At 55.4% G+C, this 14918-nt stretch overlaps 1 protein-coding gene across 1 annotated transcript in view; it reads right to left on the bottom strand.

Annotated features, from left to right (window-relative positions):
• Positions 1–3735: 3735 nt before the first annotated feature.
• The window catches only part of NGFR (nerve growth factor receptor), an 11995-nt gene continuing 812 nt past the window's right edge, over positions 3736–14918 (bottom strand). Inside the window, 5 exon segments of the mRNA XM_010842765.1 lie at positions 3736–5969; positions 6633–6725; positions 6728–6792; positions 8029–8281; positions 11860–12219. Of these exon segments, the coding sequence (XP_010841067.1) occupies positions 5668–5969; positions 6633–6725; positions 6728–6792; positions 8029–8281; positions 11860–12145 (999 nt within the window). The 5' untranslated portion in view covers positions 12146–12219 and the 3' untranslated portion in view covers positions 3736–5667.

Here is a 14918-nt window from a genome sequence, read left to right as displayed (position 1 = left end):
GGGCAGGGGTATTGGGGGGAGTCAGGGGGCTGGAGGCTGAAGGAGTACTCTTGACCTCAGCTCTTCTGAACCCAGATTCCTGGGGCCTCAGTCTTGTCGCCTGGCCTTCTGCCCATCAGCTGCCACAGAGCTGGGAAGAATCTGCTTTGCATTATCAGAGGAGCTGCCTCCTCCAGGCATATGGTCAGCAGACCCCACAGCCCCGAGCATCATGGGAGAGGTCTTCTTCTGACCCCAGCTCTGGCTGAGCCCCTTCTTCCTGTGGAGTGCAGGCTTGGTGGCCCCATTACGCCCCTCCCCACTGGGTAAAGAGGCCTCTCCTATTGTTCCAAGACTCATCTCAGCGTCATTACACCAGATGAAAGAGGGGAGGGAGGCTCTAGGAGAAGAAAAGGGGCCGTGATGAGCAGACAAAGATGAAGGGTCTCATCCTGTAACCTAGAGAATGAAAGAGACAGTGGAGAGGAGAGGGGCCTTAGGGGTGGAAAGGAGAGAACAATAGGCCTCGGGCCCAAACAGACTGAGGACACAGGAGGAAGCCAGGGAGCATCTATCTGCCCTCTGAGCCCACTGGGGGGCTCAGAATGAGGGCTGACGCTAGAGCTAGCTGTTCAGTATGGCAGCCACCAGCCAAACGCAGCTACTGAGCACTTGAAAAGGGGTTAATCCGAACTGAGATGTGCTGTAAGAATAAAATGCACACTGGATTTTTTAAACTTAGCAGAAAAAAGTAAACCGTATCATTAATGATTTTAAAATATTGATTATATGTTGAAAACACTGGATATATTGGGCTAAATAAAATATATTATTATGCTCATCTCACCTGTTTCTTTTTACTGTTGGCGTACTGCAAAAAAGCCTGGCGTACTGTAGCCCTTGGGTCACAAACAGTCAGACATGACGGAGCAACTGAACAACAATGTGGCTGTTAAAAAATTGAAAATCATGTCACTTGCATTATATTTCTATCAGACAGTGCTGCTTCAGAGCACATTCATCCATTTATTCAACAAAATTTTATTGGGTGCTAGCTGTATGCCAGGAAAGGTGTGGAGGATTAGAAGGTGAGCAAAACCAGACCCTGTCGCTGGTTTCCTGGAGATTACAGTAATCAAATAATCACTCAGACGGGTGCCTAAATGCAAAGAGAGGTAACTAGTTTAAAGAAAAGGAGTTGTGGGGACTCCTCTGGTGGTCCAGTGGTTAAAACTCCGTGCTTACAAAGCAGAGGGCATGGGTTTGATCCCTGGCCGGGGAAACTGAGATTCCACGTGCTATGTGACACAACCAGTGGGGGCGGGGAAGGAGTGGAACCTGATGCTCTCTGAACCTGGATTCAAAAAACCTGATTTGTATCCAGAATACGGTGAGAGCTTTTCCCCAAGGAAGCACTGAACTGGGAGGTAACTTGAGAAAGGAAGAATGGTACAGAAAGGATCAGTCAGTTCAGTTCAGTTGCTCAGTCGTGTCTGACTCTTTGCAACCCCATGGACTGCAGCACATCAGACTTCCCTGTCCATCACCAACTCCTGGAGCTTGCTCAAACTCATGTCCATCGAGTTGGTGATGCCATCCAACCATCTCATCCTCTGTCATCTGCTTCTCCTCCTGACTTCAATCTTTCCCAGCATCAGGTGGGAAAGAACTGACTTTTCCAATGAGTCAGTTCTTTGCATCAGGTGGTCAAAGTATTGAAGCTTCAAGTTCAGCATCCGTCCTTCCAATGAATATTCAGGACTGAAGTCAGAAGGGATAGCATGTGCAAAGGTCCTGTAGCTTGAAGCTTGAAGAACTGTGAGAGTGCTGGTGTGGGGAAGCATAGAGTGAGGATGAGGACAGATGGAGCAAGGCAGTGAGTCTGGAGGGGTTGGCAAGAGTCTCATACAGCGTCTGAGGGGGTGGCAGGAGTCTCACACAGCGTCTGAGGCAACATTAAAGATCGGGAACCAATGAAGCAGTTTTGCTCTTGCTGGGGAATTAGAGAAGGGATGAAAGTTAGGCTGAAGGAGGACAAGAGGGTTTCTCCACGATGTGGTGGTGGGTGGGTGTGAATCTCTGGCACTGTCTCTCGGGTTCTCTGCCCCACTGTCCCCAGGAGCCCCAGACCAGCGTCAGTTACCTCCACACCTCCTATCCCATCCCGTGTGCTATAAGGAGCTTTCACGATGCCCTCTTCTTGCCAGCTCTGTGGCTCCTCCTTTACCTCTCACTTCCACCTCCTGGCCCTCTTATCCTGTCCCACCCTAATGCCCCTCATAGCAACCAGAGCTGTGCTTTCTGAGATGGAAACCTGTCTATGGCATCCCCTGCTTAATCCCCCTCAGTGGCTCCCCAGTGTTCTAAGATTAGTCCAGGTAGCTTTAATGTGTCTCTTTGTAAGCCCTTCCCTGTCTGGCCCCACTGACTCGCTCTCTGGACTCCAGGCACAGGAGTCTCCCCAGGGCCCGTGTGCTCTGTTCTCTCTTCAGGGCCTTTGCTGCGCTGATTCCTCTGCCAGGAAATTTCTCCTCCCCCAGCTTGTTGACTCCACTTCAGTAGGGCTTAGCCTCAGTGTCTCTTTCCTGGCAAACCTTCCCTAACCCCTGGGAGGGGACTCCCACTCACCGTTAGCATGGCACTGTGCACCATCAGGGGCTGTCTGCTGCCTCCCCGTCAAGAACTTAAGACTGTGGAAGGGTCTGCATCTCCTTATTTCCACACGCAGCATCTGGCTCTCCCCCACCAAATTAGAGGCATTTCCCCCATCAGAATGGGGGCTCTTCTAGGACAGGAATTGTGCCTCCCGCATCAGATTAGAGGCATCCTCAAGTCTGGGGCTGTGTCCCCTCTTTGGAGGCAAGGTCCCTTAAGAGTCTGTCTCTCCCATCACAGTGGGGTTACCCAAGACCCAGGATCATTTCTGATTTTGACTCTAAATCACTGCCCCTCCCCACCACCTTCCTCACAACCCTCACAAGCTGGGAGTGGTGGACGGAAGACGCCTCCCTCCACCTCACACATAACTCTTGGCTGGGGTCCGGTTGGCCCTTCCCAGGATCCCAAGATCAGGAAGGCTTGTTTGCTGTTCTTTGTGGGAAAGCAAGCCTCCCGTGGCATTCCCTAGCAACCACAAGCTGAGCAGCTCAAACCAGCTGTCTGGCCAGCCTGGGAGAGGGGCACAGGCCCAGGGCCTGGAAGTCTGCAACTCCTGGGCCAGGCAGGGCGCAAAGCCAGGCTGGTGGGAGCTGGGGCTGGGACCTGCCTGGGAGAGCCACAGGGGAGGGGCCTGCCCACCTCAGGCTGGGCCAGCCAGGCTCCTGCCAGGCCATCTGGAGCAGGACTGTGTGTGTGCGCTTGTGTGTTGGGCTGAGGGGTGCCTCCCAGGTCATGTGGGTGGCTGGGAGCTGTGGGGTTGTGACCTGGCCCTCCTAGCAAGCCTCTGGCTCCCCGGTGGTCAGTTTCACTTCTGACATCTGGTCAAGTTCATAGCTGGCCAGCTTCCTGCATGGCCATTTTCACTTTCCCTCGCCAAGGTCTGGCAGCTAAGGCCCCCCACTCTGTCTTCATCCCACTTAACTCCATGGTGACACATGTGAATTTGCTGGATTTCTGTTAAAACTTCCCCATTATGTGGGGGGAGAAAAATAGGACAGGAACTCACCGAATTGGAAATTATACCCAGGTCCCTACCACACACACACACAACCCCCTACCAACTCAAACCACGTATGTTTCCAGAAAATCTCTGTACGATTTTTCTTTCTTTGCTATTTAATGTTCATCATTTATGTTTTATGTGTAGGTTTCAGGAGGACCCAAGAAATGATTACACAGGATGCAAGGGGCAGGCGACAGGGAGGGTGACAAGGAATGTGGAGCTCACAGCTCCCAGCTGCGGGAGGGACTGGGCAAAAAGGCTCCATCTCAGCCCAAAGGGAGGCAGGAGAGGCCCCAGAACCAAACACATGCTAAAACATACTTGCAACCTCCAACCCCCTCCCCCGCGGCTGGGGAGGAAAATAAATACCTCAGACTCTGTCCCACTCCCCAGATTCACAGGTGAGGGGTCAGCAGGTGAGTTTCCTCCTCCCGTTACTGATTCAGGTCAAAGAAGTGTGGTCTATGTACAATGTCCCCAGTCCCTTATACAGGGGTGAGAGACCCCTGGGCTGGGGAGGGGGTGGCTGGCAGTGCGCACCCTGCTTGGGGCTCGTTCATGCTAAATAGAGGGGGGCCACACTCATTCCAACATCAAGCAAAACAGGCCAGGAGGGACCTCATGGCCCCTTTCTGGTACCAAGCTAGGAAAGAAACAGTCCTTTGAAGGGTCGTCTAAACTCGGAAGAGACCCTCGATGGGCCACACTCTAACTCCGTTTCTTCCTGCTGCGTTCCCACACTGGTCCACTTTTTTTCACTGCAGCCTCCAGAGCCCAGCCAAACCCGTGCTTGCAGGGAAAGGGTGGAGGGGGGAGCATTCCTCCACGTGCAGGCCCTTGGAAGGCAGGCGCCAGCTCAAGCCTCAGTCGTCCTTGGCCTGCCAAAACCGGGGGTGAGGGAAGACGGCGAGCAGAGTTCAATTCCCTTCGATGCTTCTCTGGCAGCTGCCCCAGCAGGATCCGGCCTTGGCCCAAGAGAAAGAACTCTTGGAGAGAAGCAAGATTTCTCATCCTGTGTGTGTCTCTCTGAATCTGCATGCTGCAGGTCAGGGGGGGCGGTCCTTAGTCCCCGACCCCCAAGGCTGACTCCAGGGGAAGATGCTGCCTGTGTTAGCTCCAAGTCTATGCTGGGATGGCAAATACTTACAGACTGCCACACCACAGATGTCACACTGACATACCTGAGGGGACAGGCAGAGGGAAGCCACACCCCTCGCCACAAACCCCAACCCTGACTGGGGTCAGGACAGACCAGGGGGTCAGGCCTTGGGTGAAGTACCTGCCCTTCACAGGGGCTAGATAGATCTGGAGATGGTGAAGAGCAGATTGGGTTTGGCTGTGAGACACTTGCCAGAGGGTCGTCTGGTCCCCTCCAGCAAGCCTGAGGTCTGCGCTCCTCATTCAGGGTGAGGGGATAGCTCATCTTTGGCTTCTCCATTGCTGGAAGCTTTGGGCAAATGAATCTCTCTCTGGGCCTCACGGTCCTATACAAGGAGGGGGATAGACTAGATTTCAACCCCCTTACCAGCTCTGATAAACCTCTGAGGCTCTTCGTCTTAGGCCACAGGGGAGGAGGCAAGGGGGCTGAGAGAGGTTTAGGCCATACAGGTGCTCCTTCGTTCCCCGAGTTCACAGTGTAGTGTCCATGGCTCTGCTTCCTCAGTCTCTCCCTCTGAGTCTCTGGAGCCTTGTCATGCCCCCACCACCATCCCTGGTGTCAGCCTCCCAGATATGACAACCTGCTAAGGTGGGAGGGGCTGGCACCCCGAGAAACAGGGCGAGAAGCGAGCAGGAGGCCTGAGATGGCGAGGGGGCAGAGAGGGTGGGAGAGGCTGCAGGGGCACCTGCGGCATGAGAGGGAGAAGCAATGATTGGAGGCGGTGGGGCCACACGGGAGCAGCGACGGGGCTGTGGTTTGGGGGCCCAGCTCTGAGGCCCTGCCCAGAGGCGGGCAGCTCTGACCCGAGGGGTTGGCTGGAGCGTCAGTCGTCCGAATGTGGGGGCAGGGCAGGGGCTCCCGGGCCGGCTCACACGGGGGACGTGGCCGTGGACTCGCTGCACAGGCTCTCCACGATGTCGGCGCGCTGGATGCGGCGCAGGGCCGCAAGGAGGGTGTCGAGCGTGGCGCTGTCCTGGGCGGCCCAGCTGGCCAGCAGGGCGCGGGCTGGGCAGGCCTCGTGGGTGAAGGAGTCTATGTGCTCAGGCTGGTAACCCAACTCGCCTGCCAGATGCCGCCAGGTGTCCCCCGCAGAGCCGTTGAGCAGCTTCTCCACCTCCTCCCGCTTGGCCAGTGGCAGGCTGCTGTAGAGGCCTCCATCACCCTTGAGGGCTGCCAAGAACCCAGGGGGAGTCAGGCACTACCCACTAGACCCCCTTTCTCCCACAGTGGGTGTGGGGGCCTGGAATAAGACCCAAGAAGGGCTGAGACACTTCTCCTCTCAGTCTGGGGAGGACCCAAGAGCCTAAAAGCAGAGGAATGCCCAAGATGCAGTCCTGGATGTGGGCAGGGCAGTGGAGGCACCTGGGGGATGCTGACTCATGTCTTCTCCTCATCCTTAGCTCCAGAGCCATCCCCAGCCCCTAACTTCCCTGCCCCCGCCCCCCAGCAATTAATCAAGGCAGAGGAGACAGGACTTCTGGTCCTAGACTCAACTGCAGCAAGTGTCTGGAGCTGGGCTATGGGCCACCAATTAGGGGACATAATTAACTACTTGTTCCCCAGAAGTCCTGGGCAGGAGGCTAATTGCAGCCACTCTGAGGAGTAATTAGCTCTGGGGGACAATTAGCTTGATGAGTCTAGATGCTCCAGTTTGTCAAAGCTTCTGTTTCCCAAGTCATTCCACTGGCAAGGGCCTCTGCTACCCACTCTCTCACCCCACCTCTTCCACCCAGAGGCCTGCAGCCAGCCCCTCTGCAGTCCCTCCTACAGTCTAATCTTCATTACTCCTGTTCTCCCTGCCTCAGTACCCCCCCGCCCGGCCCTGCTACTCACCCTGGCCTGCGGCAGTCTGCGTGTGGGGCTGCTGGTCATGCAGGCTCTGGCTGTCCACAGAGATGCCGCTATCGCTGTGTAGCTTTTCCCCTCTGGTGGGGGTGTCTGGTTCACAGGTCGGCTGTTGGCTCCTTGCTTGTTCTGCTTGCAGCTGTTCCACCTGGAGCCGGAGCATAGGCCCAGTCTCAGAGCCTGAGGAGCCACACGGCCATGTGGCTAAAGTGTCTGTGCTCTGGCGCATGGGCACCAGAGGCCTGGTGGGGGCTGGTCCCTAACCCCCGCCCAGCACGGGAGGCTCTCTCATACCTGCCCTCTACATTCCTTCCCCCGGCCCACAATGGAAGCACCGTGAGGGCACAGCGGCACCCAGGGCTTGGTGTATGTGGCCGGTGTTCAGTAAATGTCCATGGGACGAATGGTGCACAAATAAATGACTTCCCAGAATTTCACTTTTCCCAATCTTTCCTTCTAAAGTACTCCCACATGTGTGCAGGCGTACGTGTGAGGATTTCCCCTGCTATTATAAGCAATAAGGAAAAACTAAAAGCAAACCAAATGTCCATCTATAGGAGATTGGTTAAATAAATTATACTCCACCCATATTATTGAATGAGCAGTTATAACTAATCAGATAATTCTATATGTTCTGAGGAAAGCTCTCCCAAGGGAGATCAGTGAAAAAGTAAGTTGCAGAATATGTAGAGTGTGATCACATTGATAATTAAAAAAAAAGAAAGCCAACCTGCATGTACATATAACTATAAAAGGTTTTATACACATGTGTTTATAAATGCATAGAAAATGGCTGGAAGGGATCCATTCCAAACAGAGTCCAAAGAGGAGAGGGGTAGGTAGGATTTGGAGAGATAAAAGGAGGTTTTACGACTTTTTGCTTTACAAGACATTGGTCGTCTCTGCATTATCCCAAACAACCATGTTATTTCTTTGATGATTTTTTCTAAAGAATGGAAAATGCATTTAAACATCTAAAATGCTTTCGAGTTCTTCTCCACATCCTGGATTTCTGGACATGAGTGCCATAATATCCATGTGCGACATGGGAAAGAAAGATACACACACACACACAGGTAACTGTGTGAATAAATGGGGTCCAGGGAATGAGGATGCAAGCAGCTGGTAAAAGCAGCTCTGTGTGCAGCTGGAGGCTGAGGAGTCAGGCAGGGGAGGACAGTGCGGGTGGGGAGGTGCTGACGCCAGGGCAGGACGGGCCTGCCACACCTTGAAGTAAAGACTTCAGCGTGAAGTTGATGGCAAGTGAGGATGAGCTTGGTTTGGGGCTGAGTTAAAAGAGTGTGTGCATTTTCAGGTCATGGTCGCAGCAAAGCTCTCCCTGAGGCCAAAGATCTGGCTCCCTGTCTCAGGTTCCCCCTCTCACCTCTTGAAGGCGATGTAGGCCACAAGGCCCACAACCACAGCAGCCAGGATGGAGCAATAGACAGGGATGAGGTTGTCGGCGGTACCTCGGGTCACCACAGGCTGGGAGCTGCCCATCACCGTGGTCACCACATCTGACACAGTGCTGGTTACCAGATCTTGCTCTGGAGGTACCTCGGGCTCCTGGGTGCTGGGGTCTGTGCTGTCGGAGCCCTCAGGGGGCGTGGCCCGTGTAATCCAACGTCCAGGGATCTCTGGAAGAAAAGGCTACAGGAGTGAGGACCCACTTTCCCCCGAGTCCCTCCCCTAGATCCTGACCCCCAGAGCTTTACCCCAGCCCCGGCCTTGCCCCAGGTGCTTGTATGCCCGGCGGCTACACATACAGGTGTGGGCTGGGATTGGCTATATGACATCACAATGGTGGAGAAAACCAAGGATCTAAGAATCAACAGCCCTCGGCCCCCTTCAGCTCTGTCACTGACTTCCTGTGTGACTCTGGACCAGTTCCTTCAACTCTCAGGACCTCAATTTCCGTATCTATAGAATGGGGATATTAAAAGATAGTCTTCAAGCTCCTTTCCATCTCGGGGAAAGCTGTGACCCTATAATTCAACTCTGCCTACTCTGGGTACCCAGAAGCCTCGCCTGGAGATAAACACACAAAGAAGTAAATAAGCACTAGGGTGCCTCCAGCTGGAGGCAGGATAGCGAATGTAATTTCTCTGGCCCCAGCTTGTCCTAGTGGTCCCAGTCATCCCTGTCCTAAAGAAGGGTAAGAGTAATCAGGTGTGGCAGAGAGGTACTGTCCGATGCACCACCCTCTGAGAGCTGGCATCCAGCCTTTTTTCCAGGCTCTCGTGTCCTAGCTCTAGGCTCAGGCAGGGTGGGGAGGTGCACAGCTGGCTTGCTTCCCTCCAGCCAGTCCATGGATAGTGGCTAGCCTCTATTTCCTGCCCTGTGTAGCCCCCATACCATCTGATCTTGCCATCCAGAGAAGACAGTGTCAGACAGCCCAAACCCAAGTGGGAAAGGATGAGGACTGCTGGCGGAGAGCAAGCCCACAGACCAGGCACTGCCCTGTCTCAGAGGAAGGAGACTGCTCTGCCACCTACTGAGGTTCTTTCCTATCAGCTGGGCATTGCCAGCCCCCCTGGTAGGGGACTGAGCACTCCCTGGCAGCAGTGGGTGGTATTTTCCATTCTTTCACCCAGCTGAAGGCAGTACCTGGGGTTGTGGGCTCTGGATGACCTGGGGGTACCTGTCTGGGCAAAGTTGCCTACCCCATCTATCCTCGCTTCCCACGCCTGAGGCAGGGAGGGAAAGCAGACAGGACAAGCCACTGGGGTGAAGGGCAGGGACTTTGCTCCCCAGATCTGCCCCACTCAGCCCTCAAGTTTGCCCACCCAAATTGGAGTTGAAGCTGCCCACTGGTTTCCTAGACCTCCTTGGCTCAAGGCAAAGATGCTTCAAAGGCCCCCACTTTCAGCACCTTCTGAAGAATAAGGTCCCCAGATGTGACTCTGGAATCCATCTGGCTGGCACTGGCGAGGGGGCTGCCATCTGCTGCCCTATCCCTCCCCTCCCTCATCTCAGTCCTGGGAAGGATAGGGTGGAAGAGGTGGGGCAGGGAGTGGAGGAGACACAGCCCTACCTTCTGACAAGGCACTGGTTTGGGGAGGGTCTTCTCTTGCCTGGCTAGGGGACTGGGCCAGCTGGAGGGGCAACCTGACCCCCGAGGCTGAGGGTACAGCTCTGCTCAAGTGACCTGAACCCAGAGGCTGAAGGCACGGTTAGGTGGAAGGTCAGTGAATCAGGCGTCACAGAGATTTAGGAGCAGAGGGGAAGAGCTGAGGGAGGGTGGGAGCCAGACCAGGCTGAAGACAGCGCTTCCAGGGCGCTTTCCCCTAGTCTCCCGAATGCCCCCCTAACAGAGGGCGAGGATGAGATCCAGATGTGACCACGTCCTCTGGCATTCCAATCCACTAAGCCCCTGGCAGGTCCTGACAGCCGTTTCCGGCATAGGAGCTCTCAGACTTGGGGGGGTGGAAAGAAGGACTGGGTTACTCCTCCTAAACCCAAATTTCTTTAGTTGAGGGCTAGAGGGTCAGGTTCTGCCCTCAAGGTGGGTGGGTCACCATGTGGACACCTGAAATGTATATGCAAGGAATATACCCTGCACTGGAGGGGAGGGGGACAGCCAAACTACCACAAGTCAAATTCCATTTCCTGAAATGCTCCCCCCTGCCCTGGAGCTGACATGTAACCCTTCCGAGGGAGAAGGAGAAGAGGGGCAGGGACAAACACACCCCTTCAGGGTGGCTGGAAAAGCAGAGTGGTATCTGGAAGGAATCTGTGAATGCCCGTAAAGGCAGAGCCCACCCCTCTCCCAGCTGGCACCTTTCTTTGCTCTAACTGCACCCCTAACTCCCACCCCCCACCAGCTGGTCCCAACTTGCCCACAGAAGCGTGCCACCCGCTGCCCGTTGCAGGCTGCTGAAACTCCCCCTGCTCTGCCCTGCACCTGATGCTACTTGCCTGTCTCCTGGGCCAGGGCAATTGCCCCCGGAACTACCACATCCCACTGCTCCACCCCAACCCCACATCCCAGTGCAGGAAGCTTCACACACATGCTTGGCCTCAGCCCAGCTTAACAGCCCTCTCCACCCTGAGGTCCCGGCACCAGAGGATCACAGGATTTGGAAGGCCGGCACGGGTGTGTCAGAGCAGAGGCTCTCCACAGCAGGGGATCTGCCTCCCCCATCCAACTGCAGGCAGACTGAAGGCAGAGGCTGTGCTGCCCCAACCACAAAGGGGGATCTCCTGGGAACTAAGTGCTGGCAGACTGGGGCAAAGGCCAGCTCTCTCCTGTCCAACTCAGGGCTCCCAGAAGGAGGCACTTGTTGCCTGCTCAAAATGAGAGAGCCCCCTGAGGGTTAGGTCCCAAAGGAAAATAGCTACACGGGTGCCCAGTCATAGAGCGATAGAAAGTAAAGGCAGTCAACCCCTCTCCCACGATGGATGTCACCAACCAGGGGACCAAAACAGTTCTGCCCTGGCTACCACAGGGCTTCCTCCTCCCACGCCAGGAACTGCCCATCCGACTAAGGCGGGCATACCCAGCTCCCATCCCCCCGGGGAGCTGAGGGCCCTCCACATGCACCTGCCGCATCCTCAGGCTCCCAAACCCCAAGCCTGCTGCTTTCCTTTCCTTCTCTATCCCAAAGCGCCCCTGTTCCCACGATCTCCTCAGTGTTCCCCGGGTCTCACTTCATCCTTGGCTAAATTGTAACAGTGACTTCTGACCCCTCCCCAACAAGGTGACGTGAACCAGCCCCTGTCCCTAACCTGGAAACCCTGTGACCAGTAGGAAACTGAGGTCCAGAAACCAAAGTGACCTTCTTGACATCACTCAGTAAGTGAGAGTGTGGCAGACTCCATCCTAAGTCCCAGAGCCACAGTGGGTCTCAGAGCCAAAGGGTCCCAGTTCTGGAGGGTCCTAGACCCCTTCTCCAGTTCAGAGAGTCTACCTCAGGCTCAAACATGCACTATCTGTGCTCTGGCCACAGAGGCCACCTCTCTGCCACCCACCCAGTCCCAAGCCGGCAGCCACAGATTACCAAAGCGTGGGAACCGAGTGCGGCCTGGGAGGATGCTTTCCAAACACTTAGCCCAGAGAGGCTAACAGTGGATGGGGTCCTTTGGTGGGAAAGATCAGGAGGGTGTCTGCTGGCTCGAGGCCATGGGGGCTGCCCCTGCAGGCCATGGGCGGACCCTTGTAGACTTTGCCCACCGGGGTGGGCGCCCTCCGCACCGCGCAGCCCCGGGCTCTCACCCTCGCACTCGGCGTCGGCCCAGCGCGTGCACTCGCGCAGCTGGCGCTCCGTGTCCTCGCACACCGTGCAGGGCAGGCAGGGGTCCACGTGGTTGGCCTCGTCGGAGTACGTGCCGTCGGGGCACTCCTCGCAGACGGTGTTCTGCTTGTCCTGGCACGAGAACACGAGCCCCGAGCCCGCCTCGCACACGCGGCACGCCTCGCAGCGGCCGGTCGTCTCGTCCTGGTAATAGCCGTAGGCGCAGCGGCACACGGCGTCGTCGGCCTCCACGCAGGGCGCCGACATGCTCTGCAGTCCCACGCACTCCGTGCACGGCTTACACGGCTCCGTGGCGCTCACCACGTCCGAGAAGGTCACGCCTGAGGACAGAGGGATGTGCGGGATGGGGGTGGGGGAGCCGCACCCCGAATTTAGTCGCCTGCCCTCGGGGCACTTGGGACGCTGGAGCCCCTCGGCCCACCTCGCCCCCTCATTAACACCCCCTTCTCCCGCCCGTCCCCGATTCCGGGTGTGGGAAAGCTGGGAAGGAGAAAGGGAGCCAGGAGCCCCATGCTCCGGCCCCGGAAACTCTGGCCCTGAAGTCTCAAGGGGTAACACAGCTGGTGCCGGTAAATTTCTTGGCAGATTCTCTCCGAGAGTTCCCAGCATGATTAAGGAATAATCTGAGCGTGGTTCCCACCCAGCCCTTCCCCCAGGCCAGAGCTGAGCTGTGAACCCAGCCCAGGCATGGCCAGCCTTCCCAGAGAGCCTCAGCTGCCCTTCCATTTCTATCCGCACAGGCAGAGGCTCAGGTGTGGCCTGAATGGGAGTAACTAGGGTTAGATGACAAAATCTCCCACCCATGGCGCTACCCCATGCTGCTGAAGGGCTTGGCTCTAGAGGGCGGGGATGGGACTCCTGCTAAGAAAGGCACAGCGGGAGGGGTTGAAGCTAGAAGGGAAAGAGGACTTGTGTGTGTGGTCCCTCTTTGCACGAGGCAGAGAGGACCCTGGCATCCCTCCCCTTATTCTGGAGCATGAGTCAAAGGGCATGAAGGAAAAATCTCTAAGCTCACTCTTGACTCATGCGCTGGAGTAAGGGAACGGATGCCAGGGTCCTCTCTGCCTCATGTAAAGAGTGGGTAGGCACAGAGCCAGATCTTCTTTACCCCTTCTAGCCCAGAGTGGGGAACTCCATGCCAAACTGAATCCAAGAGAATGTATCCTTGCTCCAAGGGCAGGAAGAGCACACAGTTAGGACCTGAGAACTGGGGAAAGAGGGTAGCTCAGAATGTGGAAGCAGAGGTAGCAGATTAGGATCCCAATGGAGGGAAACTGGGGCTTGCTGTGGGGTTCCTATCTTAACTTTCTCTAACGGCATCCAGACACAAGATGGAGCACAGGGTCATTATCTTGGAGGTTGGGATTAGGGCTGGAGAAGCAAAGAAGGGAAAAAGCAGAGAGAAGTCAAAGGGGCAGCAGTTGGGAGTAGGGTGGGGGTTTGGAGAGAAGAAAAGATAGAGATGGGCCTGGAGGGAGCCTTCAGTTTCAACTCAGTTCTGGCAGAGCAACTCCTGTGCTTCTCTTCTTAGGCATCAAGCAGGTCTGGATTCAAAACCTGCTTCCATCACTTTATTAGCTGTGTGACTCTGGGTGTCTTACTTAACCTCTCTGAGCTTTTTTCTTTCTCTGTAAAACTGGGAATAATGTCTCTGTTCACAGGGTTGTGGTGAGGAGTAAGTGAAATTCTACCATTAATCACTTGACACACAGCAGGGATCCTGTAACAGTTGGGCCCCTGGGGTGGGCAATGATAAATTCAGTAGCAGGGATACAGTCAAACAGAAAGGACTTCCTAGCAAAGGCAAGATGTCCGATTTATACAAGAAGCTCCTATCTCGTTGGCATGTGGCAGTGGGGTGGGTCTAGTCACATGGGAGGGAAAGGAGAGGGCCCTGCTCATGGGAAAATATAGAAAATTAGCAGCGAACTCCTAGGAGAGAGTTTTAGGGGGTGGGAAAAATGTGGTCTTTTTTGGCAGAGAATGAAGGCAGGAGCTTAATGGGTTTCCTTGTGGAAACGTTTTGAGGATAGAGGGAAAGTCCTCTGGGGTCTCCATCCCATAAAGTAGACTTTTAAAGGCAGCCTGTTAACACAGCTGGGGGAGGGGGGGAAATGTCAGAAAAGAGGAAGGGAGGGGAGTGGAGGGAGCAAGCGGGATTTCTGAGCTGCCTCTCTGCTCCTGTCTCCTCTCCCCTTCCCTGGAGATGCCCTCTCTCAGCCTCCTGTATCCCAGCCCTTGCTTTGACAGAAGGATTAGGGTCCCATCTTGGGAGACTTGCTGTCCAAAGAGAAGAGGTCCTGGGTAAGAGTCTAGGAAATGAGAGGAAAACATGGGAGATTCCAGGGCAGCTGTGATTGGCTAGTCCTGCCCTGGGATGGAAACCCTGTTAGGCCAGGGCCAGGGGAGGTACCCAGATGGCAAGGTAGCAAAGGGATGTCTAGCCTTCCCTACCTGGCATCCCTCTGCTGGGGGATGGAGTTACAGGATCCACAAGCACAGAAATAGGAAAGCTGTGTTTGGGATACCAAGGAGTTGGGGTTGCCTGAAGGAGAGATATGCTGTGTGCAGTGTGGTGCCTGGAGGTGGTGGTGGCGGCGGTGGCAAGACATTCAAGGTAAGACCGGCGGATTCAGAGTTCCCAGTTCCTACACCCTGGTTCCCAACATGATTAAAGAACAATCTGAGTAGAGTTCCCACTGGCCCCCAGGTGGGCACAGAGTGCCAGGTAGAAGGCAGGACCTAACTGTCCTCAGGAAAGATTTCCAGACAGAGTCAGGAAAAGGGTTCATGGCCTGAAAGCAACTGGTGGGAGGGCATCCATCAGAGATGAGACAAGGGCACAGAATTTCAGATCACAGACCCACCACCTCATCCAGCACCTCTGGAAGATGGGGTTCTCTCCCCTCCTCAAGGAAATCCCAGGTAGGAATGGCCACAGTGCCCCTCCCCGCTGTTGCACCCAACATCGCTCCCCAGTAAGGACATCCTTGTAATGCTCCAACCCCCATCCCTGTTG

Source organism: Bison bison, unplaced genomic scaffold (genome assembly GCF_000754665.1).
Source record: "Bison bison bison isolate TAMUID 2011002044 unplaced genomic scaffold, Bison_UMD1.0 scf7180017864180, whole genome shotgun sequence".
In the NCBI taxonomy this organism is placed as follows: Eukaryota; Metazoa; Chordata; class Mammalia; order Artiodactyla; family Bovidae; genus Bison; species Bison bison.
The sequence above is the reverse complement of the archived record's forward strand: the minus strand, read 5'-3'. Positions and strand labels throughout refer to the sequence as shown.